This window comes from Anabas testudineus, chromosome 3, assembly GCF_900324465.2.
Source record: "Anabas testudineus chromosome 3, fAnaTes1.2, whole genome shotgun sequence".
NCBI lineage: Eukaryota > Metazoa > Chordata > Actinopteri > Anabantiformes > Anabantidae > Anabas > Anabas testudineus.
In genome coordinates this window covers 12,550,225-12,567,973 of record NC_046612.1, presented here as the reverse complement: position 1 = coordinate 12,567,973, position 17,749 = coordinate 12,550,225, and the positions used below count along the sequence as shown (strand labels likewise).

The following is a 17,749-nucleotide window of genomic DNA, read 5'->3' as shown; positions in this document are numbered from 1 at the left end:
CCCCGTCATCCCTCTCAGGTGAATGTGTAATAACACGAACATATTGTGATTCTGTCCTTGAGAGGGGGGTTAAAATGGCAGCCTCGAATGGGAGATTGTGAACGGTGCTGTTTAATGTTTAATGGTGGTATCATGTAGTCTCTCTGCTGACTCTCACTGCCTGCATTCTGATATAATATGTGGGTTTAGCCAGGAAACTTGCTCGTCCACTGTAAATAACCCCCTGTAGAGACACAGAGGAAAAGTGTGCGCTCTGTCTGCCAGAGAGAGTGACCTTATCACATCACATTATGTGCTCCATTATTCATTGGCCACAGTGACCCTAAGGATGGCATTTTTACACAGTCTGTTAGGACGTCTGTCATCACCAGGGTGGATTCCAAACCTGGCTGCAGGCCACACACATCTATCTCTACGCTAACAGCACACACTTATTCATTATGTCACCACCTGCTTCCAGGTCTTGCATGTACATTCTGTTTACCAGCGAGACATGAGATTAGAGCTGAAAAGCATTTTTTTTTTTTTTTTTACAGTGAGCTATACTGGTGCTGACATTATCTTTTCATGTTGATACAGATAAATTATATATCTTAAGGAGACGTCTACAGTGCCTCGCCATCCCTGCAGTGTCTAATAAACCGACCGGTGTTTAAAAGTGCATGAGCAGTTTGATCCAACTGTGAGCCTTACATTGGTTTTCCTGCGACAGCGAGAAAGGTTTAGATAGAGGGAGACGCGAAGGTCTTTGAGCCCTTTCAGCTCCTCTCCTTGCCCCTCACGAGGTAATTTCCTCAGGGCATACTGATAACGCTGGCCTGCCTCCTTCATACGTCCCTTCTGAGAAAGGCACAGAGAGGGGATGAGACAGCAATAAAGAGAGAGGAGACAGTTTGTTTTTGACAACTAATTGTTTGAAGCAGATTCAAATAAAAGGCTCCAAGGTTTAGTATACCACCATAAGATACCTTGTAAAGCATGTTCCCTTCCTCCATCAGCTTCTGCAGCAGGATGAGGAGAATATCTGGTTTGGAAGAAGCCATAGCCCATGTGGCGTGACCTGAAGGGGTGGTACAAATATTTATCTTTCTGTTATACGTCTTGCCTTGTCACTTTTACTTTGTGTCTTATTAAACAATGTACCTGATCGGTCATGCGGAGCCGTTTTGTAGCCTTCCAGTTGATGAAGGAGAGGAAACGAGGAAGAAGGGAGAAAGGTGTGAAGAAGAAGTTAAAGATGGTGGATGTGAAGCTGCAGCTGCCGCAGAACAGGGATTAACAACGTACTGTATAATAAATTCAGCAAATGTACTCAGGTGGCACAAACAAACAACACAAAACAAAACCACAAAGTGCAAATATAATCATACATCTGAATACAAATTCAGTGTGCATGAGCAAAACTACAGCACATAATCCAGTACTGACATTGGAAGCTGGACTGATGTTTGTGGACCTGTTAACTGTGTCGTGTAGTATTAAATAGTTTTTGTGCTGAATATAAAATTCACTGAGGTGTGGTTATTATTAAAATCGTGGTGTTTATACCCATCCTGGTTCCTTTTTTAAGCAGTGAAGCCACCAGTGCCGGGTTCTGGCAGCCAGTGGGTCGCTCTGAACCTCTGGTACTGTTGTTGTCGGTTCGCTCCAGCACAGCTCCATGTTCAACGAGGCAGTGCACCTGGCCATGCACAGAATAATAACAAGATATCATATTTATAGTTAAATAGATATTTTAATTACTTGGTTGATTACACACTGTACGCTTCACTACGTTAGCAGAAGTTAGCGACGAGTCTGTTTGCTTTGGAAAATTTGTGATCATGCGATAGTTTTGATTACACTCCTGCTGATCAACAGATTACATCAATGAGAGTCAGAATGATTGGAAGCTTTTTTTTTCTTTATTTTCTCTCCACATGCCCTGTGATTGCAAATTGACGTCCTGACTTGCGGTACAAATTATGATTATTATAATTATCTTGGTAATTATGACTTATTTCCTTTGTCTGGCTGAGTTCCAATATGTTGTTGTGAGAATTGTATGTATGGCACTTTGCTAATCATCTTTTAATAATTAGAATATTTGAGTAAACCTATTGTCAGGTATATTCTCTGTAATCCATAAACTGCTTCCCAACCCCAGGAAGAAGAGGAAATTCTACTACTAAAATAGAACTGAGTAGGTTTTTCTATTGTGAATCTAGAAAACAGTGTGAAACCCACTGTATCTGCATCCCCGTTGAGAGCAGCTAGATCAAGTGGAGTCCGTCCCTGTCTGTCTGGTTGGTTTAGGTCTGCTCCTGCCTCCACGAGAAGCTGCACCACACCTTTCTGGCCCTTCAGACAGGCCCAGCTAAGTGCAGTCAGCCCCTCCTGATCAGTAGAGGACAACGAAGCACCTGAGGGGACAAATATTGTTCTACAATCAATGCACGTTCATAAAACATACGTGGACATCACTGGGGAAGCTGGGGAGTCTCACCCTTTGACAGTAGGAGTTCAACAGTGCTCATGTGACCCTCAGAGGCAGCCAGCATCAGTGCAGTGCGACACTGCTTGTCACCGACGTTTATATCTGCACCTTGCTTCAGCAGCAACTCTGCAACCTGGAAAAGGCACGAAAATGACTCCAAATAATGGAAGAAAAACACACTGGTGACAATAAACATTTTTTTCCAGTGACTTTTTCTCACCCTTGTGTGTCCATGTTTGGTGGCACTCAGCAGTGGGGCCATTCCTCTACGGTTTGGTATTTCCAGCCCTGCCCCCAGCTCCAGGAGCAACGCACACATCTCCATCCTCCCTCTCCCTGCTGCTGCGCTCAGCACTGACAGAGGGTCGGCACAGAGATGGGGCAGGGGTAGAGAAGAATATGTAAATGACACATTTCGGAGAGAAGTGAAAGCAGGAGTGAGAAACAGAGAGGAAATCAAGGCTGTAATCAATATGATTCTAATCCAAGTTCAGTAGCTCTTTATATTATGTCTCTCTGTTTGTTTTAAACATATCTACTGCTCAAAGACACCTAGGCTTCCTCTTTGTTATTCCTCCTCTTCAACAGCAAAAGGAAAAAAACATCTCTACACACTACATAACGTACACCCTCCTACACCAGCCTGTGGTTCTTTGACAAACGATGGGCATTAGTACCTTTCTTAGCATGCGAGTCTCTTGGCTAATTAAGCAGCTGGGGATTGAGGCAAGTTATTGATGCCATTCTCTAACCTCCAAGTATCCTTCATAGATAACATCATGTTTCATGAAACCGCATGCCTCGGTGAACAAACTGATTGTAAAACATCACCTTAATGAAAAGTTACCATCATATATGAGACAGAGAAAAAAATAAAAACACTGTGTAGTTGTCTTTGTTTAAGGGAACAAGCTGCAAAGCATTGTAACAGGGTTAGTAAAGCTGCTGCCTCAACGACACAAACTGAACTGGTGAAAATGATATTATGATTAGAAGAGCATGTTCAAAATCGGCAATTCCTTGATTCAGTAATGAGAATTTAACTTTTACATGATGAACTATTCTGTGCAAATAGACATCAAGCCAGTGATACTGCTGTAACACCAACCATAAAACAAAGGGTACATAAGGTGCATGCAAAGGTGAATGCTTCAGAAGGTATTTCATGCTAGCACTCTGTCTATCTCAGCACTGGAGGGGACTGTGTAATAGAATTATACCCTAATTGTGCTGTGGGCAGAGATGCAGGCTTCATCCGACATGCTTTCAGGAAATGGTCCTAACAGAATTCTGCAAGCTGCACTATCACGTCGGTGATAGAGGTAAAAGTATTAGAATTGAATCACAGATGCTTTTTAGATGCTACAGATGTAGCCAGACATGATGTTCTGTGTGATAAATTTGATGCTCCATTTCTGTCAAAAACAAACAATTTTTTCTTCATAAATCTGTAATTGAATTAACTATTTTATATCAGCAAGCATATAATTAAATCATAATATGGAAACCAGTTAGTATCTACTGTATTACTCACAGTGCATCCATATAAATATAATATTTAGTGTACAAAGCCAGCTATTGCCTGAAATCCAACCTAAAGCCCTTGGGCGTGACTCTAGAACCACAGTGATGGACAGAAAGAGGTGAGAAAGCTAAATTTATCTGAAATGCACCCGTTTCTCCCCAGAGAGAGTCGTGAGCATCCATCTGCACTGCCAGCTGTTCATCTTTCAAGTCCAGTATGCTCTTCACCACCTGCAGGAAAACACAATTTTAGAGACTTCTGTATTTTCTTGCTTGTTGTGCAGAAAGAAAACCAAAGCACCCACAGGCCCTGACCACAGCAGACGGCAAACGGCTATCTACATCAAACAAAAACACCACGTTCTACATAGAAAACTAATTTCAGCAGTGTTAAAACCTTGATCTGATTCCTACCTGTGTGTGTCCCACACTAGCTGCAGCTGTCATCGCCTGCTGTGCCGCCTGTGTTTTCCCAGTGACAGCCTCATTGCTGTGCTGCTGCTGTGGGTCAGTGGGGACCTCTGCTCCCCAGTCCTGGCCCAGCAAGATGTTTATGATTTCTGAATGGCCCTTCAGCGTGGCATGGACCAGTGCACAGTGGCCACTTTTATCAGCATGGCCCACCTGGCACAGTGGGGTAACAAAGAAGGACTTATGGGACACAGGTGGTGGTCAGTGTATGTAATACGCTGGCCTAGATCACGTCTGGTTATGTCATCTGTCTCCCAGAATAGATCCTGAAACTGTGGTGAATGTACATTAAAACCAGGGCTGTTCGTGATACCACTGGTGTAAAAGTACTGAGAGGGTTGATAATTATACTGGTCACACTCTCCATGACTACAATATAGTAAATTTGTTCCTCTTCCTCACTGCAGGGAAATGAAACTGACCTTGACTCCTTTCTTACAGAGCACGCTGACAATGTCAACATGTCCTGCTGCTGCAGCCAGACAGAGCGGCGTCATGCCGCTGTCAGTGGTCCCATCTACAGGAGCGCCCATCTCAAGCAGCAGAGCGACCATCTCCAGATGCCCCAGGTGGGCATGGACAGCCAGGATGGGAGCATGTCCAACCACCTCAGTACACCAGGTCACACTAGCACCACCCATTATTAACAGGCGACTTACCTGCAGGATCAATGTAAAGAATAGTATAGATATGTATATAAGCTTACATATTTGGGCTGTTTTGTAATGTAGAGCGCATGTATGTCACCTTGATGTTAGGTGTATAAAGGTTCCTTAGGGAGGCCAGTGCAGCGGACAGAGTGTCTGTGCTGCAGTTCACCCACATGGCCTGTAAAACGCTGGAGGACACACCTGTCTTCTTGCTCAAACCCTGTGATTGTGCGAGACAGACGCAGATAGATAGGCAGAGATAGAAGAGACACAGAAAGAGAAAGATTAAACTTACTCAGATGAGATCCATGGAGCAGAATTTGAATTATGTCCCAGGAGTATAAAGCACAGAGTACAAGGCATGCATATTCACTGTAGTGTGGGTATTTATATATATGAATTGTGCTAATGTGTGTGGGTGATGGTAAGGTCAGGGGTTCGCTCTAATTTGTGTGTGTTTCTGTGCAATAAAACACAGTAAAATGCAGCATCTTGTTTAAGTGAAGCCGTTGGGAATAGAGTAGGTTTGAGAGAGTTTGGATACAATCAGTTCCAGTATGAACCTACATTCAAAAGTTGAACACCGTGTCACAGTTCTTGTTACCTTGAATATGTGAGCCTTGAGGATGTGGTGTCCCAGTTCCATAGTCTGCTGCCGATTCAGCTTGCCCTCCTGTCTCGAGAACATGAATGCCAGGAGAGCGTGGCCGCTCCTGTACATGTACACACAGTGCTTATGTGTCAGAAATGGCATGTTTGGATTTACACATTTACACAACTGACTTGCAGTTCAGGCCTCGTAAGAATTGATATGCTCTGTGACCTTTGACTTTCAGCCTCACCTCGGGTCACAAAGAAAGTCTGTGCTTTCTCCATCTGCTCTCCAAACTAGCCACTCTCTGAAGGATGGGTGACACAGCATCCGTGTGCCATCCCTGCGTCTAACCTGCAAACACAAATAATAATTTAATGTCTTAAGTTTAAAGACACAGTTAACTGACGCCAGGTTCAGTTTTCCCTTTATTGTCCTTTCACATATTGTTAGTACTTTATATAAAAACTTAACAACAAAATTCCCAGATGTAAATCTTACTTATGTTCTTTGTAGACAAACAAACAACTTCAAATCCAAAAATAATAATAATAATGATAACTTTTATGCTTATGTACCCTTCTACACAGTCATATCAAGAGGCTTACCATGAATCCAGCCAGGCTGTCTAATCTCTGCTGGAAGTCCTTCCACTCCAGCTCCCCCCTCACACTGCCTGCATTCAGCGCCCTGAACATTTGTTCATCAGTCAGTGGGTGAAGAGACGCCAGTGCCACATTTAGCACCGGAAGTACCCGTTCAAAGACCTCTTTATCCGGAAAGCTCACGCGACACATCAGCAGGTACACCTAACAGATACTTAGCAGTTAGCACATGTCGTCAACGATCATTAAACTAGAAATGATTTTTAAAATACGAATGTTCAAAGCATCTTTTGATTGCATAGCCACGCTCGGTAATTTGGCATTTAGGGCCCTTTTAGGTTAATATTAAAACAATTATAATTAGGTAATTCTACTTAATGATCTCTATTTTACAATTACCCAAGCTCAGGTGTTTAAATGTTACAGTCCACCGCTTGGCCATAACCATCTTCAGAACACCTCTAGACAGGTTTTCACATCCATCATCTAATCACTAAATCATCACACATCAATTCCCAGAATTTTGTGTGTATAATAACACCTGCTCATCTGTTGTCCTATTTAACACCGATGATTATGTAACATTAAAATACATCTGTCATTTTCTGCAGTAGCTCTGGACTATTTTGGGCACCTTGTATAAAGTCTTTGATCCTGTCATATTATTTCTTTTATTGATCTGAATAGCATGTGAGTACACTTTCTTTTTCTCTATTTTGGTAAAAACCATGTCTGAACAATGGTTGCTGCCTGTGACCCTTGTGTGGGGATTTTATGGACATTGATTGCTTATGCATCGGGCGAGATGCCATTTTATGGCAGACAGCTCACTGGGATAACTGACAGGTGTTAAGTGGCTGTGGACTGGACCAGATGAGGAGGAGGTGGACTGGTCCAAAAATACACTTACGGTAAATGTGTCTTTATTTTTTAATCAAAACATCATTTATGTCTTTTCAAATTAGTTTGTGTGAACAGTCTTTATTTCCAGGCGCTCCTGGCGATTGTCCTAGCGCCCCCTAGGGAGCAAACACCCCTTCCATGTTGGGAATCAATGTGAAACATGTCTGACCTCTGACAGTGAGACGGGCACCACAAGGTAGTTTCCTCCTTTTAGAGCCAGGTGGCCTTTGTGGAACAGATCCAGGGTCAGCTGAAGGTAGAGGATGGAGCCGTGGCTCCGTGTAGACAGGTGGCTGCTAAATTTGCTGAGGAGCAGCGGATCAGGGGCAGAGCCTGTGGGCGTGGTGACGTTAACGGCAACCTGGGTGCTGCTGCTGACCCGGTGATGAATGTAGTCGCTCAAGTCAGCTCCCAGATCGCTGCTGTCCGGCAGGATATCCAGAGAGATGCCAGAGAAGGGAAGAGGGGTGGTGATTTCCTGCAGAAGAAGAAAACAGAGGCATTATTGGTGAAATACTGGTGCTACTACTACTACTAGGGCAAATATATCAATATTAATGAATAGTACGTATGGTGTCTTCAATGCTAAGGACAACTTGAAAGGACCAAAATGAGAAGCCATTTCTCAGATGTTGTTGCCTCTGACTCATGCAGAGCCATGGGATACAGTACGGTAAATAGTGTGACAATGACTCAAGCTCTAACATTGCTCATAGGCATCTCTCAGATTCACATTTCATCTTCTGTCTTGCCATCCTGAACTGCTCAACACTAGCTAAACCAGCTACGACAGTTCTTTACTTAACCCTTTCAAAACAGTCACTTTCTGTGAAAATGGCTGGTAAACGGGTGAATGATTATCCAACCAGGAAACACAGTACTAGGGGGGTGGGAAGAATAACTGTACTCTTTGATTTTTTGTATTTATTGCTTGCTGACTTCAAATGCACCATGAGAAAAATGACCCCAAATGTGTCTTGTGTATTTCTAAACACTAATCCAATTATGTAACCAGCTGGCTGGTTGTCAAGCTCCTGACTCCCAGCAGACTCCCAGTAGTATTACCATCATTCAGGGCGTAATCCATGCAGCATTTGGAGACTTGGCTTTGGCAGTGGACAGATGCATCCGCTGTTTGGTGGGATTACCAACCGGATTGAGAAAATACATCAGACTAGAGAGAGCAACAGTGCCAACTGTCACCATGTCTATACCATCGCAGCAAAAGTACAAGATCACACTGCACAGTCTGTGCAGGGAACTAAGACAACGGAAGCTGGCATTGGGATCACCTCTGTGATTTTGTGTAATATGAAGCAAGGTGAAACTTAAAGGGTTGGTTCACCTTGAATCCTCCTTTATCACGTCACTTACCTCTGGTGCTATGTAGGCATCTGCATACAGAGATCTGGTTGTGCAGGTTTTCAGATTTTATTTACATTTAATCAAATAGTCCAGTGCTCACATGGCCTAAAGGCTCTCCAAAGTGCTGGAAATTAGAAGCGAGGCAAAAAAACAATTTGCAGACACATTTATATGTCAATACAATAATTTTTAACATCATTTGTATCACTGAACACATTTAAATAATACAAAAGCAACACTTCTTCCAGAAACAGTAACCTAATAATCCACAGACCTCACTCAAAAGGAGCATAAGAAGCATGATTCTTTTTTTGGTAGCTGACATGAAACGTGGATTATCCAGAGTGACTGGAGTACTGCATGTGTACACATCCATCCTTCCATTCATTATCTAAACCTACTTATTCTTTGCAGGGTCACAGGGGCTTGGAGATGTAGGTTACACACATAAGCCTTCAAAATTCAATTCAACTCCACTGTATTGGGGTGGTGAATAGAGATATGGCTAGATACCTCCAGAGATCAGTGAGAAAAAAATGTCAATTATATTTGGATAAACCAACCCATTAGGTCTGGTGTGATGTAGTTTAGAGATCACTGTAGGCTGTAGGCTTAATCCTGTAAAAAGTCTCACTCACCACCAGGCCTGTCCTGACTGTGACCACCAACTTAAGCCAGAGTGGAAATTTGGAGATTATTTTGGTGATGAAGGTGGCAATGGTGTCCCCATAGTCTGGTTTATGGAACTCTGCCTCATTGAGACTGTCAACTAATATGATGTAGTCTTCTTCAGGTAGCCTCCTCTCTAAATGCACAAAAGACATAGGTTAGGGCATCATAAACAAACCTATAAAGAGCACACAATAAGGAAACAAACAAAGAAATGTGTGAAAGTGTTCTCATAAGAAAAGTGCACCTTTGTTTTCTAGCACAGAATATATATATATTCTTTTATAGATTTTTTGTGTTTTGTGTTGAAAGGGGGGCACAGGCCATTATTAGACTGAAACAGGACATATCTATCATTTTTCCCTTCATCTAAGCTGTCAATACATCCCTGCACGCCTGTGGGGACTCATGCACTCAGCCACAAGCGCTCTCCATTTTTTTTTCTAACCTGCTTAATAGAGATGGAGTAGACAAAACACTCCTCTGCTCAGACTGTGCAGGGTCTGGCCATAATAACACATCAATCCTATCTGATTGACTGTATCATGAGAAACTGAGCTGGCTAATACGCCTGTAACATTCACAGCCAGAGTATTTTGTGACCTTGAAGTCCTTGTGGGATGCTGATGATTCACAGGGGCAAAAATTACGCTCCTCATTTCCCTATGTAAATGACCTAACATCTATTTCACACAGTGTTTCAAATCACTGACCTTTTTCTCCCCCTCGTTCGACTCATCCCATGGGGGGTGGCCACACATTTGTTTGTTTGTTTGTTTTTTTTCCACCAGATGCCCTTCCTGATGCAACCCTCACCTTCCCTAATTTTCACCAGGCTTGAGAGTGGAACCCACAGTGTCTGCAGACATTGAGACAGCACTCTCTTATGCCTCACTGGCTGGAGTTTTTGGACAGCTTGGGGGTTCAGTGTCTTATCCAGGGACAATTCGACATAAGGCCAGGAGGAGTTGGTCCATGTATTCTCAGCCCTTGAGTTGATGGGCAACCACTCTACTAATTGATCCACTGACAGTCTCTGTTTCAAATTACTGACCATAACTAGGGCCTATCATGGAGTCATTAATGTACTAATTCAAATAGGAGATTACAGAAAGTTTACTAATTATATGGCGAGGGAAGCAGACAGCCTTAAAAATGATACTATTTTAAACTTTAAAAAGCTCTTTAAAAATGACTTTCACATTTATCTTAAAGTGCTGGTGTGTGGACAGTTCATTACCCTTGCGCAGGCTGGCTATGGGCTCTAGGACACCCTTTCTGAAGGCAGCAATGGGGTCTTGTACACAGGATCGCAAGCTGAGCGTGTTTTGCAGGTGAGGCTCTTGTGTCAGCAGCTCCCTATACGGGGTGAGCTGGGGCGCTCTGGCCAGCAGGGCGGCAACACTGTGCACAAACTCCGGCACCAGGCAGGTGTAGGTGTTGTCAGCCTGACAGAAGTGGTAGGCTACCACCTGACAGACAAAAAGAGGCAAGTGAGAAACATGCAAAGCCATTTCTGCTTATTTGACAAAAATATCTGCAATCTGGTTTAAATAAAAGCTGTGTAGCTGTTATTGGTCTGGAGCAGGAAGTTTTAACAGCTGGAAAAATACCTGTAACACTTAAACTAGGGCATCATGAATGGTGTTTGTTTAAACACTGAACACTGAGTATTTAATGGGAGGAACCCTGGATTAATGTAAGCTGAAGTGTCTATAAAAAAACTGTATGTGAGACCTTTCGGGCTTCTGCTCATAGCTTTCATCTGCAGTTGTGCACAGTGCCATGCAGCTTCAATGTCCACGAGGTAATAAGGAAAAACTACTGGAAAAAAAACTAGTGAAATCCATTTGAGGATAAACCTGGCTGAGTGTCAGAATACTATATGCACATTTTTAGCCTGCTGCTGATTTATTTATGTTATGGCAAATGTGATTCATAAAAAAATGGTGCCACTTTAGCTTCAGATGTTCCTGATGTTCACACCGTACAAGAAAAAGTCTGAATCTAAAAAATATGAGCCATCATCTGAAGTTAATGAGTGCCTTAAGCAGAATTCATGTACATTCGTATTTGACGGATATTCAGCTGATGGTCAGCAGATTGTAGCAGTGTGTGTATGTTTGTGTGTTTTACTTTGACTCAGTTATAACTCGGTGAAGAAGTGTAAATTGTCTCAGCTGGGTGACTTGTGGGGTAAAGGGAAGAATAAATATTTTCAGACAAACTCATGGCCCAAAAGAAATGGCACAAAAAAAAAAGAGAGAAAGCAACGACTGAAACCACAGAATATGAAATCAATAAGAGTTAAGATATAAACACAGAAATCATAGAGGTAACTGAGTCATAACGGTCTCCTACTCATTTTCAATATATCACTGCAGATCATCTCTACAACACGTTCAGGCACTAAGCTGAATAGTAAACAAGAGTCTGAGAAATTATACAAACACACTTGCAGGAAGATTAATAGTAGGTGTCTCTAAACAGTACGAGCATTATTGCAGAAAAATATAAATCTTCAGTAGCATTCAGTCATGAGTCTTTAAGGCTATAGAGTCAGGTCCCAATCTAGACCATCAGTAGTCCACATATGCAGCAACGCAATGATTTTACTTTTGAGCGAACATCCTCACCATCAGAAGTAGACTGACTAGTTCCCATGGAAACTCTTATTGAGGCCAAGTTAGTAAATTTAGAAGCTTCCATGTCATCTATGCGATACATGTGCCCAAAAACACAGAGCACTTGCATTAAAATCTTGGGTAAAAAACTGTGCGGCACCATATAGTAGCTCTTTAAAAAATAGAAAACAATGGTGATGTGTGTTTATCTCTATGCACTGGTCACTCTTTAGTCTTGTGTGAAGACAAAAATGTATGATACTGTATTATATTAGAGTAAATACAAATCCGGCGAGAGAAGAGAAAACCCAGAGCTATCTAAACAGCCATAACAAGAAGCTAAATCTGAGGGCACAGCTATAATGTGAATATAATTTCTTCTTCCTTATGTTATAACTGCAGGTGAGTCAGCAGTCTGCTCAGCAACAGGAGGAAATGTGATGCGTGGCTGTGTGTGTACTCCTGTATCTTTGTGAGGACCAATGTGAGTTTTTTACTACTGAGAGACAAAATGTTTTGAAAAGTGACACGTCGGTCAGTAATTGAAGTTAATTTGGAGTAAGACATGTCATTCTCTTCATTAAATATAGAACCAGCTGGGTGGCCTTACGTTAGCATAAAGACTCTTTCCCAAGGTTACAAAATCTGCCTAGCAACACCTTAAAACATCAATGTTGAATGTTTTCATCTGTAGAAAACCCAAAATGTAAAACTGCATATTTGGGGGTTCATGAGCCCCACAATTGATTGAGTCACTGGTTGCCTGGCAACTACGCCTAGTCAAGAAATAGTCTAATACAATTGAGGTTTCTATGCTATACGTTTTTTTTATTAATTAAAGACAATATAAAATGATAGTGTGGTGAAGAAACTGGCTGTCTCCCCCTGTTTCCAGTCAACGCTTGTCTTTATGAGAGGGTGCTCACAAGTGCAGAAATGCAAATGTGTGTGCATATGTGTACATTTTGAGGTACCTTGGCAGCTATGCATTTCACAGCCTCTTTCCTCTGTGCCGCACTATCGCTTGTTCCTGCAACCGTACTGTGGTTGGGCTGTGAATCTGCCGGCTGTTTGGAGGCTGCTTTTGCTTGCCTGTCCCCACCTGAACAGAGCACAAAGCAACAACAACAAACACAAAGCTGCAATTTACATTAGTCTCAGGTGTAGGCACGATAATGCTGCGAGTGACGTCCGCAAAGAAACACATTTAAACTGCTGCAATTGACATTAAGCAAAGTCACATTAAATAACATTAGGAGTGTTTGTTTCAATGAGTGCAGAATTTTGGATTCTCTACACTTAACATACAGACAGTGGCACACCATGCTCGAAATGACAACATACAGTACAGATGTCAGTGAATAATGCAGTGATACTGAAAAATAAATGCTGCTGCATTCTTTGCTGTTCTGTACTGCTTTGCCCTGAGCTTGTAAATGTAAAACTATGCAACTATTGCTCTGTGAATAAGTACTTTTGGCGATTCTTATTTTTAAAATTACAGATGTCACATTATACACAAAAAGCTCCAGCATGTGTGTGTAATGTGCTAAATCTGGCCGTAAGAGAGGTTGTTTTGTTTTTTTTTCCAGACAAAAGAACATTTCCAGTGCCACTCATGAAATGAAAAAGAAAAAAAAAAAAGGTTTTCTTACACAACTGCAATCAGCAGAGAAACCTCAGGGGAGAACTTGAAAGAAGAGCGTGTGACCCAGTTTCAAACTCCTTCACAAAAAGTGGTATTTATTTCAATATCTTACAAGAATCTGAAGTTACTTGAGCAAACTGGAAAACATATAAATGTAACTTCTGACTACTGTGTTCTCACAACAATGCTGTGATATAAACAACATGGAATGTATTGAGTCCTACAATAAAGATAAACGTCTTACATTTAGGGGAGGAGCCGGGGCTGTGAGGGATGCTGGGACCTCCCTGTGGCGTGCGCATGACGTGACAGCTGAGCGTCACCAGCCGCCAGATGATGGCAGTTTTCCCGGATCCTGCGTTACCCACAATGACAGCCCCGCGTCCCTCACAGCTGCTCGTTTTTCTCAGGACCTCCTCCAGACGTGTGAAAAGCCATTCCCGACCGACAAAAGGTGTTTCTGCGGTGATGCCAGGTACTTCAAACAGCAGAGGTTTTAGCATGATGTCAGCTTGTTTGAATGGTACCAATCTTCCTGCACGGATTGAGAGGAAAGAGATAAACGTATAAAAACGAATGAATATATAATGTATGCCTGGTACGACTAATTTAAGCAATGACACTGGGGAAGTGCATAAATGGTCCACACAGGTCTGCACTTGTGTGCACAAAGCTATATTTACACACTGTTTTCACCCTGAGGTTAAGCCACCAAAATACCTTTGGAGTCATCATTTGTGCGTCCAGCTGTGTTGTGCTTGCGGACGGAGCTCCTGTGACCAGCAGCCCTTTGGTTGTCCAGATAACTCAGATCCTCCAGTCGAGTGGAGCTGGTTGCTGTAAAAGGGAGAACGGGTGGAGAACAGACTGAGAGTGTGAGAAAGACGCGGGAAATGTGCAAAAGTACACATGCATACCACACAAGTGTCAAATTCATTGCTTGAGTCAATTACTGTATCCATGGAGACATGAGACATAAACAGTTGTTGCTCTCAACGATGAGTGCTCAGTGACCTTGAGGAGACGAGAGAGAGAGAGAGAGAGAGAAGAGAAAAGAAAGCAACTCCTATCACGTCTTGCAATCTCAAGCTAGCATGAGTCTGAAAAGACCAAATGTTTCATACTGTCTCACACGTCAGGACACCGAATTTGTGCTAATCAGTGGAAACACATCGCCGGCTGGAATGCAAAATTGTATCAGATGTCGGGATTACACGCATTCTTCTAATGACCGCATAAAAGAATGAGAAGAATAAAGAACATGTCGTGCAGAAGATTAAGAAATAAAAGAGAGAGTTGTTTACTCCCACATTCACCCATCCGTCCACGCACTCACACTACTGAGTTTACAGGTCAGCCCGGCTTATTTTCTGCAGTTTTCAACACATTTAGCAGAGTCTTTAGTTCAGGCTACTGTGAAAAGCAACATAAAAGGAAAAACACAAACAGCAAATTATTAAGCAGCAAAACACTAAATTTTAATAACCCTGTTCACTGCAACAGTGTAAATATTTAAAATATAATGTTTAATCTTAACTTTACAAGTGTGTGACTGTTTGTGGTTTTGAATTAGACTGCACTGGGTTTCTGATGTTTCTTAAGCAAAATATTTAACAACTAATTAAGTTGTAGACAAAATGTTACAAACATATTTCTGTATATTACAGTTCAGTGTTACATTATAAATCTACAGGAAGCCTATAAGCGGTCTATAGTCAGTTCAACATATGACAAAGTTCAGTGTAGTCTCAATAAAACTGAATATTTGAACTGACTTTGTTTCTGAGCTATTTGTTTGGAAATGCTGTAGTTTTGGCAGTTTTTCTATAATTAAACCAGTGCCAGAATTTACCTGGGAGACAGACCAGAGATGAATATAAACTGCAATAAACGAGGGCATGATTCAAATGCCAGAAACGTACCTGCCAGATTGCCTGGGAAAGCTACACTTCCTCTGTATTAAATGTAGTTTAATTTATAATAAAAAGGACAAATGCTCAGATAGAGAGTAAAACGTCACTCTTCCTCCACTGTGCATCTGTCTTTGGAGCAGGTGGTAAGAAAAAAGGTTAAGAACCTCTGTTCTTCTCCATTCTTAGGGTGTTCATAGTTATCTTTCATTCTCTTAATGAAGGAAAATCTAATCCAAGTGGTTTATGAATCCTGTCATGGCAGAGAAACAACTAACTAAATTACAGCCACTGTTTACCGGAAGAGTCTGTACCAAATGTGACTGGTTTTCTGATACTGTACTTAGGTTTGCTCTTATTTATAATGTTGGGTTGTGTGTACAGAGGGATGCTTTTACATTTACACGATGGCAGAGGTAGTAATAACTAAGTATTCTTTAATTATGTGATTAACACAGGTGCTTTAGTTACAGTAACAGATCTTTTTTTCTAGAAATGTATTTCTGTCATATTTTCCATCTTTCAGTTTGCAGCACAAATATGAAACAAGTTCACATTAAATAAAATTTCTCTTTTAAAAAAAAAGAAAAATTTACTGTGGTGTCAGCTCAAATACTTGCTTTTCTGTTTCTATTGACTTTTGTTTATAACAATACATTTCTGAATAGAGTGAATGTTGATGCTTTTTTAAATGAAATTCTCACAAATATGGTTTTTGAAGTTTTTCTCTCCTTGAATCTGTGCGTGATTTAAACTTCACAAGGCCCGAACAGGTTTGATGTCTGCGGAAACCTTATCTATGAGGCGCATTGTTTGCTTTGTGCATCACTTTCAAGTTGCTTTGGATAAAAGTGTCTACCAAATTGTTAAAAGTAAATGTAAACGTGGAACAAATCTGGACTAGGTGATATGAAGTTCAATAGCATCTAATATACTTTTAATCAGTAACTCAGTCATTGATGTCCAAGGATAGCAGTTTCTTAGTGTCTTAGAGTACTTTTGTTCTTAAAAATTCATTTAGGAGCATGTAAATCATTTGAAGTGGTAATTTCAGTAAACTTTTTTTAGGCAAGTACTTGTACTTTTACTTTAGTATTGTCTTTGTGTACTTCTGGCACCTATGGATGATGATACAGCAAATAGTATTAGTATTAAAATGTGAAGTAATACTACCAAAAAGACTCCAAAGCTGCATTGAAAATAATAATAAGTCTTCTGTTATAGTGGTTTGTTTTAAATGGGAAGTCACAGACTGGCTGATTTCATTGATTCATTATAATATAAAAATATCCTCTGTAAAATCTGAAAATCTGGTATTACAAGACCCTAATCCCTTCAGAGTGGGATAAAAAAGGTCTGAGTCACATTGCACTCATCTATATAATGCTGTAGATGATGATGATGACCTCACATTACTATGAATATGTACTGTAGATGTGAAATGCAGTAATCTCAGAGCATCTGAGGCACCGGCAACACACATCCCTGAGCTGTAACAATCTTAAACCTTTAAAGCAGCAATTAGAGTCACAGACAGAAACTGGACTGCAACGTCCTTAAGCATCCTTCTTCATTACAAACCACCAAATCATTCTACAGCCAGGTGAGAGTCACACAATACTTCATGTACTGGACAATCACTCGACAACAGGGACAAAGAAACACTGAACTTGAAATTACATGATACCCATGGATGTTAAGAAGAACATGAAACTTGCTCTGTGGAGTAGCCAGTGGACAATGACTGCCTCCCTGGTGCAAAACATATCAATTGCAGAGTGAACACTGTAATTATGATAGAAGAAAATAGATTGAGGACGACACTGGAACTATGAACAGGTAGAAGGTGGCTTTTAGGATTGGGTGCATGGAGGAAATTGCATAATTGTGAAGCAAGAGCTGAAGTGGAGAACTGAGGATTGAAAGAACATCCACAGTGAGAGGATGAGAACAGTGTGAAGGAGGTGTGGAGTGGGATGAGAAAGCTTGCTGGCTAAAGACAGCCAGGCCAAATGGCTGAGTGGACCAAGGATACTGTGAAAGAGTTAAAACAATGTTTACGACCAGTGTAACACAGGGATACAGGAACGCTAGGAAAGCTCATTCCTCCATCCACTCTTGACAGTTGAGCCTGATGGGACCTGTTCAACACCACTTATCCCACACTCTGTGCCAACCTTTATGTTTACTGCTGATGACAGTGTGGTTGATTACCTTAAAACCCCTGTTGATGAGTCAACACTTTAAAAGGTCAACTCCACAGCTCTGGCCCAAGCCCCCAGCATCCCTGATAGCACCCGCCCCAGAACACT

At 41.5% G+C, this 17,749-nt stretch overlaps 1 protein-coding gene across 2 annotated transcripts in view; it reads right to left on the bottom strand.

Annotated features, from left to right (window-relative positions):
* Nucleotides 1-17,749, bottom strand: part of LOC113174426 (protein TANC1-like) — a 28,269-nt gene that overhangs the window by 3,386 nt on the left and 7,134 nt on the right. The window contains exons 5-24 of one of the 2 annotated variants that reach the window (XM_026378428.1): nt 14,248-14,364; nt 13,772-14,062; nt 12,854-12,981; nt 10,496-10,727; nt 9,225-9,391; nt 7,391-7,699; nt 6,322-6,522; nt 5,964-6,067; nt 5,726-5,834; nt 5,219-5,341; nt 4,894-5,130; nt 4,415-4,624; nt 4,150-4,231; nt 2,697-2,830; nt 2,486-2,609; nt 2,227-2,402; nt 1,549-1,681; nt 1,144-1,173; nt 969-1,060; nt 694-840 (exon numbers count right to left, since the gene is read on the bottom strand). In XM_026378428.1, the coding sequence (XP_026234213.1) occupies nt 694-840; nt 969-1,060; nt 1,144-1,173; nt 1,549-1,681; nt 2,227-2,402; nt 2,486-2,609; nt 2,697-2,830; nt 4,150-4,231; nt 4,415-4,624; nt 4,894-5,130; nt 5,219-5,341; nt 5,726-5,834; nt 5,964-6,067; nt 6,322-6,522; nt 7,391-7,699; nt 9,225-9,391; nt 10,496-10,727; nt 12,854-12,981; nt 13,772-14,062; nt 14,248-14,364 (3,146 nt within the window). Of the gene's footprint in view, nt 1-693; nt 841-968; nt 1,061-1,143; nt 1,174-1,548; nt 1,682-2,226; nt 2,403-2,485; nt 2,610-2,696; nt 2,831-4,149; nt 4,232-4,414; nt 4,625-4,893; nt 5,131-5,218; nt 5,342-5,725; nt 5,835-5,963; nt 6,068-6,321; nt 6,523-7,390; nt 7,703-9,224; nt 9,392-10,495; nt 10,728-12,853; nt 12,982-13,771; nt 14,063-14,247; nt 14,365-17,749 lie in introns of those variants that run through there. The other variant, XM_026378429.1, reaches the window with a different exon arrangement.